Here is a 9,795-nt window from a genome sequence, read left to right as displayed (position 1 = left end):
AAAAATGTGTATTTAATACAGATATTTGTTTCTAAGCTACACCTAATTTTATCAACAGTACTGATAAAGCTTTGGGTGTTTGTTTATTGATAAAGATGCATAACCTCATTAGAGATCTGAAATGCACCTAATATATAAATGACTCAAGGAATCTGTAATGCGACATTTCCCTTATATCCTAAGTCTCTGAATAACAACATCCAGTTTGCAAGATGACTGAATTAGAGACAGCAATTGTAATGATCATCGATGTCTTTGACAGGTATTCCTGCACAGAAGGCAACAGATTGACCCTCACGAAGGGGGAGATGAAAACACTTTTGGAGAAAGAACTTCCAGGAATCCTTTCGGTAAGAGAACTCATAGTATTCAGAACAATCATTTAAATAGTGTGCATGTGAGCTCAGATGAAAGTAAAAAAGTATTTCATTTTGCTTATTTTTATTGTTTACCTTCATTGAAAACAGAAACGTGGAACCCCTTTTACAGAATAAAAAAAAAAGACGCACACAACACAAAAATTTAGTTAATTTATTCAAGGCAGGAAAAAAGAATTTGATTTTTTTTGCAGGTGTCAGCCTGTGTCAGTCAATAAGCATGTATACTTTACTTTTTTTACTTATAATCCTGACCCAAATAAAAATAAATATACATAGAAAAGGCTTTTATTGTTGTGCTGCTGGCTTGTAGTAGTAGTAGTTTATTTTTTTCCATGACAAACATTTCATCCAAAAAAAAAAAAAAAAATTTAATTTGGTGCACGTCTAATATATATTGTCAAATTGGTTAACATTACAATTTTTAATTTCAAGTTTTTAAGCAGTTTTGCCCACATTGCCAGAAATCTACCAGTAGTTCAAATGATATTGAGTAGGTTTTTAATTTTTATGTGATTCCCTGCATATCCATTTTTCCTAAAATATATTCTAAACCATAATTTAAACTTCAAATAGAATAAGTGCTTATTTGAGTGAGCTAATTACATATTTAGATCATATAACTCATATATTGAAGCACTTGAAAGTGTTGCAGCATAGCTGTAAAAATCTGACTAGAAAATATCAACTGAACATCTCTATGTAAAAAAGGAAGATGTTTTACCTCACAATTTCCTCAGTAGCCATATACAATTGTAAAGGGATTTTAAGCAGCCAATCAGGGTGCTAGTCCCAGGACTTGCTAGGGAGCAAGCTTTTGGCATGCACAGACACAGTCATGTTATTTCCTAATGCAGTTTTATGAAGTTTTTCTTGAAATAGTTCAAGACCTTAAAAATGGGGGCAAAAAGCAACGTCAAATACATGTGTATATATGTCAGTATGTATAGGCTATTGGGTAGGTTTGTTATGCCTTTACTATTTAAAGATATTTGACATGACATTAGATTTTTTCTTTATAACCCAATCTATAAGAAGTGGTGCACAATCTTGAGCCTACCTTAGTATGCTGTCATGGTAAGGAACTAGGTCTCAATAAAGAATACTTAGCAACAAATTTGATAATAGCATTACAATGACACAGTAGCTGAGTAATGAAAGTTTATTTTTGATTTCCATTTTCTTTTAGCTGTTCCTATCATTACATAGTACATGGTTGGGAATATTTTATAAATGATCAGTTATATGTGAATATACACAATTGTGCATGATTCAAACTTATAGTACCAAGACTAAAAAGTATATATAATTAGCACTCTTATGTAGTTGCTGTATAGTGCTTGATGTGATTCATTTAAAAAAAAAAATTGACACTAAAAAATAAACAACAATCTAGTCAGTGAATAGCTAATTAATTACTAGAGTGGCGTAATTCACTTTCGTGCATAACATAAGCATAGGCTAACCATATTGCTGCTTTAAAAAGGGACACATATGAAAAATACATATGTCAGGGCTGTTTAAAGAAATGCTTTAAATAATGTTCTGTTATAAGACATATGTATTTTTTCATATGTGTCCCTTTTTAAAGCAGCAATATGGTCAGCCTACATAAGCATAAAAAATATTGAATTAGTTAGAATCTTACAAATCAAAAGGCTCTCTCCCTATTATGCATTAGTACATTATTTATATTGCGTATCGTCTGTAGAGGCAAAGGGGAGGTGGGAAGGTTAAATGGAAAACTTTTTTAATCTGTAGCCATGGTTATAGATTTTTTAATGGTAGAAAACATAGATCTTACAGATTCTTAAAAGGAATGTAGCACATTTAACTTTACAGCCAAGCATAAACGATTTTAATCAGAAGGGGCTAATTCATATTCATTTAAGTTTTTTGTTGGCAATTTATAATCCACCACTTTACATTATAATAAGATTTTCAAAAATTAAAGGGACATTCCAGACAAAATTAGAATCCACGTGGATACATTTCATAGCTTTCAAAAGTGAATTTAAAGGGACCCAATTTTTTTATTTCATGATTCAGATAGGGCATGCAATTTTAAGCAACTTTCTTATTTACTCCTATTTTCATTTTTTTTATTCTCTTTCTATCTTTATTTTAAAAAGCAGGAGTGTAAGGTTAGAATCCAGACAATTGTTGGTTCAGCACCTGGGTAGAGCTTGCTGATTGGTTTGCTACATTTAGCCACCAATCAGCCAGTGCTACCCAGGTGCTGAACCAAAACAGGGCCAGCTCTTAAGCTTACATTCCTGCTTTTTTTAATAAAGATTGCATGAGAACGAAGAAAAATTGATATTAGTAGTAAATGAGAAAGTTGCATAAAATTGCATGCTCTATGTGAATCATGAAAGAAAAAAACTGTGTTTAGTATTCCATTAAGTATGCACAGTGCACCAGCATTTTAGACACAGCACTTGCTCAGAGAATTCTAAGTTGCTTGTATAGTCTGATAATGATTACATTTGTTGATTGGATCAGCCAATAGAATGCGACGTCAATTCTATTGGCTGATCCAATCAGCCAATTGGATTGAAGTTCAATCCGATTGGCTGATTAAATCAACCAATCGGATTTTTCCTACCTTAATTCCGATTGGCTGATAGAATCCTATCAGCCAATCGGAATTCGAGGGACGCCATCTTGGATGACGTCATTTAAAGGACCAGCCATTCATTGGGTAGTCGTCTGCAGAGATGGATGTTTCCGCGCTGGAGGTCTTCAAGATGGAGCCGCTCATCGCCGGAAGGATGTAGATAGAAGATCCTGCTTGGATGAAGACTTCTGCTGGATGGAGGACCACTTCTGCCCCGATCGGATGAAGACTTCTGCCCGGCTGGAGGACCACTTGTGCCCGGATCGGATGAAGAGTTCGGCCCGGCTGGGTGAAGACGGCTCAAGGTAGGGTGATCTTCAATGGGGTAGTGTTAGGTTTATTTAAGGGGGGATTGGGAGGGTTTTAGAGTAGGGGTGTGTGGGTGGTGGGTTGTAATGTTGGGGGGGTATTGTATATTTTTTTTTTACAGGTAAAAGAGCTGATTACTTTGGGGCAATGCCCCGCAAAAAAGCCCTTTTAAGGGCTATTTGTAATTTAGTTTGGGGTAGGGAAATTTTATTATTTTGGGGGGCTTTTTTATTTTATTAGGGGGCTTAGATTAGGTGTAATTAGATTAAACTTCTTGTAATATTTTTTTATTTTTTGTAATTTGTTGTTTGTTTGTTTTTGTAATATAGTTTAGTTTATTTAATTGTATTTTATATTAGATAATTGTAGTTAATTTATTTAATTAATTTATTGATAGTGTAGTGTTAGGTGTATTTGTAACTTAGGTTAGGATTTATTTTACAGGGGTTAATATATTTAATGTAGGTGGCGGCGGTGTAGGGGGATCAGATTAGGGGTTAATACATTTAATGTAGGTGGCGGCGGTGTAGGGGGATCAGATTAGGGGTTAATATATTTAATGTAGGTGGCGGCGGTGTAGGGGGGTCAGATTAGGGGTTAATATATTTAATGTAGGTGGCGGCGGGGTCTGGGAGCGGCAGTTTAGGGGTTAATACATATAATGTAGGTGGCGGCGGGGTCCGGGAGCGGCGGTTTAGGGGTTAATACTAGGATAGGTTTATTGCGGTGTGGGCTATGGCGGTTTAGGGGTTAATAATTAGGCCTGTTGCGTTTTGGGGGGTTGTCGGTCTAGGGGTTAATACATTTATTATTAGGAGTGAGAGGGGGGATTGCGGATATAGGGGTATACGTGTCGGGATGATGTTTGGGAGGCGTGTTAGACAGTTACGGGAGATTTCATATTTTAGTAGGTTTTTGTAGGCGCAGGCAGTTTCTAAAGTGCCGTAAGTCACTGGCGACTCCAGAAATTTGTACTTACGCTTATTTCTGGACATTGCTAGTTTGTCCGACTTACGGCACTTTAGCAACTGCCGGCGGGGTATATTGGATACCCCGATGTGCGAGGTGAAACTACGAGCGGCGCGGGTTCCCTTGCTTGCGCCGAGAACTACGCCGTATATCGGATCACGCCCCAGGAGAGGTAATCTTTATTACACTGTTGCAACAGTGTCCTAGCACAAAACACAGCAACGCAAGACTAACTCATTTTCATATACATACATTGTTATACTATTACAGTTCTTTACAAAGCAGAGAGCTAATTGGCTGATAATAATTGGCCAATAAATCTCACGTGATTAGTGGTTGCTAAAAAAAACAGGTTCTATATGTTAGAATTAGTAAGATATGCTTTCTTGGAATTTGGCCAGATACTAATTGGGTTGGAAAAATAATACTAAACAAAGAGGCCTTGATTTTAAGACATTTTAGAAAACAATCTATGAGAAAAAGCCAAAACAAAGTTATATCTTTGTGTAACTTATTAGGTTAGAAGCAAGTTGTTAGAAAAATGCAGATACGTAGCTTATTAGGTTATAAGTGAATTGCTGGAAAATACAGAAGTAATATATCTGCAGTTTCAGAGAAGAGTTTAGTAAAAGAAAAGGATAAGTTTGGTTAAACATATAAAATAATGAAAATAGAATAAACAGCTCATAACACTGACATGCAAGCCCCACTGATGCTCTGAGCAGCTGCAATACTTAAAATGCTGGTACATTGAGAATATCTAGCTATGCTTCATATGCACATGCAGATAAAAATGTTAAAAATAAAAGTGTGATAACTTTTACTAGAAGCATTTTTGCCAATACAGGTATATTGCAAATATGTTTATGTTCAAAAATGTAATTCATCTGTGTGCATTTAAATTTTGACCAGAATGTCTCTTTGAAAAGATTTTGTGTATATATAAAGATTGTTGCTTCTTCTATTATACACTATTGTATGTAGAATAATAATGAGCATGTGGGAGCAGTATTTAATTATTTTCAATTACTTTGTACTTTCTTAATATATTCTTACCAGAAGTGGGAGATTGTTAAAGGGACATGAAACCCAGATTTAGTTCTTTCATGATTCAGAAAGAGCATTCCATTTTAAACAACTTTCCAATTTGCTTCTATTATCTAATTTGCTTCATTCCCTTTATGTCCTTTGTTGAAAATCATATCTGAATATGCTTAGTAGCTGCTAATTGGTGACTGCACAAAGATGCCTCGTGTTATTGGTTTACGAGGCATCTCGTGTGCATTGCTATTTCTTCAACAAATGATTACTAAAGAATGAAGCAAAGAGATAATAGAAGTAAATTAAAATGTTTGTTTTTTTTTTAAATTGTATTCTGTGGGGTAGATTTAATTATGTGAAAAACCAATACAAGGGAAGGTTCTTTACATTATTCTTTAGTAGTGCACAACAAATTGTGCATGTTTAATTTGGCTCCTGGCACATTTAAGCACAGCATTTAAGTGTAAATATTGCTAAAAAAAAATTCTATCATGAAATGAAGCATCAGCAAAATATCTTGCATGGAAAAGCTTAAGTAAAATCTGTTTAAATTTAAAGTGGAACTGAAACAACATGTATGGTTCTACACAAATAATACCAAGGTACCTATTTATCACTGGCTGATAGGGACATCTCTCACACAAAAAGATGGTTAAAAAACCATGAGTTAAAAAACATTCTAATATTTTTTGTTTAACATTTTCTATTTGATGTCCCTTAAAGTCACATAATGCCAACAATGTTAAATTGTAAAGTATTTGAAACTATTCTGCTTGTAAAAACAATGGGGAATAATTTGTATACACATGCTGTGATCTGAGATGTCATCACAGAAAATGCAGCATGTCTGCAGAAAGAATGGGAAGCTTGCAAGAACTGTTAGCTCTTTCACTTTGTAGTGCTGCTCCACATTAGACTGTTCTCTTCAAGCAGAGCTGTGCTCTGGCTGCACAGTGTATGTTTCTCTTAACTCAGTGCATTCAGAGCAAAGTGCTGTTTGAAGTGAACAGTCAAATATGCAGCAGCGCTGCAGCGCAGCAGCAGTGCATTGATTGTTGACTGCCTCTCAAACCCGACCCCTAGCCTTTCTCAGTCTGCAAAGCATTTTTATTCTGAATGTAAGACGTTCATATGAGCATTGCACCTTTTTTATTACTACATTTCTATGTTAATTTATTCAAGAGACATTTTACAATTTCTTCTTTTTTTTCCAGCTAATTTGCAATGTGATTTTCAACTACTGCACTATATTATAAAACTTTAAAAATTGCTTTATTCTCCAGTTAACCGACGCATTCAAATTGCACTAGTGCTTTAGTATAACCGCCTAATTTAAAATTGAATTTTATTTAAAAATGACCTGCAGAAAATATTTCACAAAAAAATCTCATTGCAGAAAGTGAAAAAAGTTCTGCATCTGGATTTGTACGTAATACATTTTCGATAAAAGGTGCAGTTATTGGTCTCATACTAGTATTTTTGTTTTTATTTATTGAGATTTGGTGAAGACTTCAAAGTCATTAGGACTATCTGCCTGCCAAATATCATAAATATTACTGTAGCATTTTGAACTAAAGCATTTTTTTTTTATAATTCTTATATTGTTCTATGAGAAACTGACATTTTGGCATTTTAATAACTGAGAAACTACAGTACTGATTTGCTTCAACTTTATTTAGATTCATTTTCAGAGATAAGCAGATAACTTTAAAGGGACACAAAACCCAATTTTTTTCTTTCATGATTTAGAAAGAGCATGCAATTTTAAATAACTTTCTAATTTACTTCTATTATATAATTTGCTTAATTCTCTTGATATCCGTAGAGATATCCGTAGTAGCTGCTGATTTGTGGATGCACATAGCTGCTTCGTGTAATTGGCTCACCCATGTGCATTGCTATTTCTTCAACAAAGGATATGTAAAGAATAAAGCAAACTAGATAATAGAAATAAATTAGAATGTTGTTTAAAATTGCATTCTCTGTCTGAATAATGAAAGAAAAATATGGGCTTAAAGAGACATTCCAGTCAAAATTTAAATGCGCCTAGATTAATTATATCTTTGAATAGAAATATATTTGCAATAAACATGTATTAGCAAACATGCTTCTAGGAAAAGTTATCACTGTGTTTGTGTTAACATTTTTCTCTGCACGTGCATGTGAAGCATAGCTAGATTTTGTCACTGCACCCACATTTTAAATAATGTAGCTGCTCAGATCATCACTGGGGCTTGTATCATGTCAGCAATTAACAAATTGAGTCATTACCAGATGGTACAAGCACCTTAGGCTCACTTTCAAGTGTTTCCACATTTGGGTATCATAGCCCTTTAAGTCATATTGTTCAGCTATTCAAGACAGAGTTATAAACATTTGAATAGCTTGATTTATCATACAGAGTAAACTTACTTAAAATGTGTCCAAGTGAAACTTTCCCCAATCGTTCCTTATTTGAATATTAAAGCGCATAGTTTCTTTTCATTAATATGGAACTTTTAAGCATTTGATATACTTAATATTTTTTCTGTTTAGTACATTTCCATTTCCATTGCTAAATCTGAGATATGAGATCTAAGCCACATGTAGGCGCATTTTCCATTAAAGGGACATGAAACTCACATTTTTTATTTTATGAGTCAGATAGAGCATAAGATTGTACACATTTTACAATTTGTTTCTATTATTATGTTTGCTTTACTCTCTTTGTATCCTTTGTTGAAAAACATACCTAGGTAGATTCAGGAGCAGCAAAGCACTACTGAGCGTTAGCTGTTTATTGGTGGCTGCACCTATATACCCCTTGTCATTGGCTTATCTGATGTGTTCAGTTAACTTCCAGTACTGCATTGCTGCTTCTTCAATAAAGGATACCAAGAGAATGAAGCACATTTATTAATATAAGTAAATTGTAAAGTTGTTTATGTATGCTCTGTCTTAATCATGGAATAAAAATGTGTTTTGTTTTATGTCCCTTTATGTTCCCTCGTTAGAAATGTTTGAAGACTTAGATTTAGCAATGGATTATTTGCTGCCTACAATATTACAGTGCTAGGCTGTATTAGGGAAGAGAAATGGATAACGTATTTTTCAGTAGAGAGGATTGATCCAATGATCTAAAGCTCTTTGAACAAGCAGCCAAAGCATTTGATCTAAATATAGATACATGCATATCTCTATTTATTGAAACACTGTGACATGCCATATACACCAAAGTGACAAAAACAGTCACACAATGATCCTTAGCTACAACAGGAGGTATTAATAAGGTTCATAGTTAATGAGATATTTAGTTAAACCAGACCACTCAACTGTCCCTATTTGAGGGTCAGTCCCTTATTCTGAGCTCTGTCCCTCTGAGGCAGTCTTTAGTCCCTATTTGCAAAATAGCCCTAAGCCCAAACAATACACTGCCCAGACACACACACAAACAGCCTAGGCACGCCCACTGACTGCTCAGACATGCCCATAACCCGGCCACTATCCACTAGGGACCCTTCCCCTTCTGACACTGATACACCCACAAAATAGTTATGGCCCTGCCCCCCTCAACCTCCTACATCCCTTATAGCTAATGACAAATGTTGGTTGGTATATATATATATATATATATATATATATATATATATATATATATATATATATATATATATATACACATACATACATACATACATACAAAATTTTGACTTTCATTTCCCTTTAACCAAGATTTAACCTAATCCATCTTTCATTATTGATTTTTAGAATGCAAAAGAGAAGGATGCTTCAGAGAAAATCCTGAAAGATCTGGATGCAAATGGAGATTCAGAAGTGGACTTTAATGAATTCATTATCCTTGTGGCTGCGCTGACCTGCCTTGGCCATAAAAAATTTGAAGAAATGCAACAAAATAAATAATTTCAATAATAAGTTTAAATACTGTCTTTGTGAATATATTTACAAATTTCATGATTTAAAATAAAAACTTTCCAAATGTTTTATAAAATAATAATAATAGTTTTCAGCTAATGTTATGGGCATTAAATTGAAATTTTCTAATTTTCTTGGTATCTTTTGTTGTGTTGTTTTTCTTTTTCTTTTATTTCTCATTAACTTTGTTATTTTGTGCATATGTTGGAGTGAGCTGTTTTACAGAGGGTGTTTTATTTTTTATTTTCCTTTTAATTACCTTTATTTTGTATTGCATTTTGTTTTACATTCATTTTTTTAGAACTTTTTTTATAAATAGCTTTATTGAGAGATTTAAAGTGTTACAGGATACAATAAAATTAGAGAATTCAAATCACAGCAATCTTACATAATAGAAATCTTTGACACTTTGCAGAATGTCTGTCTTTTGTGGTTCTCCTTTTATGAAGTTCTAAGAGTCCAAAACAAAGTCCTGTAATTTATAGATCCTGAATCCTACAATAAGCTCAGTTTTTCTTTTTGAAGTAAGTTTTTATTTTGAGTTTTAAACATAAACAAATCCAACTA

The 9,795-nt window shown here is 33.9% G+C and overlaps 1 protein-coding gene across 1 annotated transcript; it reads left to right on the top strand.

Annotated features, from left to right (window-relative positions):
• The first annotated feature begins 212 nt into the window (after positions 1 to 212).
• LOC128647517 (protein S100-P-like) lies at positions 213 to 9,216 on the top strand. The gene is made up of 2 exons (XM_053700302.1): positions 213 to 350; positions 9,064 to 9,216. The coding sequence occupies exons 1-2, from the start codon at positions 213 to 215 to the stop codon at positions 9,214 to 9,216; spliced, it is 291 nt and encodes a 96-aa protein (XP_053556277.1).
• Positions 9,217 to 9,795: the final 579 nt, after the last annotated feature.

The sequence above is a fragment of the Bombina bombina genome, chromosome 2, assembly GCF_027579735.1.
Source record: "Bombina bombina isolate aBomBom1 chromosome 2, aBomBom1.pri, whole genome shotgun sequence".
NCBI lineage: Eukaryota > Metazoa > Chordata > Amphibia > Anura > Bombinatoridae > Bombina > Bombina bombina.
Note: the sequence above shows the minus strand (reverse complement) of the source record. Positions and strands in the feature narration are given on the sequence as shown.

What these genes read in the sequence shown, in the direction of transcription:
- LOC128647517 (XM_053700302.1), top strand. Translation starts at nt 213, where the DNA reads ATGACTGAATTAGAGACAGCAATTGTAATGATCATCGATGTCTTTGAC. An exon ending in AACTTCCAGGAATCCTTTCG is followed by an intron (nt 351 to 9,063) that starts GTAAGAGAACTC and finishes ATTGATTTTTAG; the next exon opens with AATGCAAAAGAGAAGGATGC.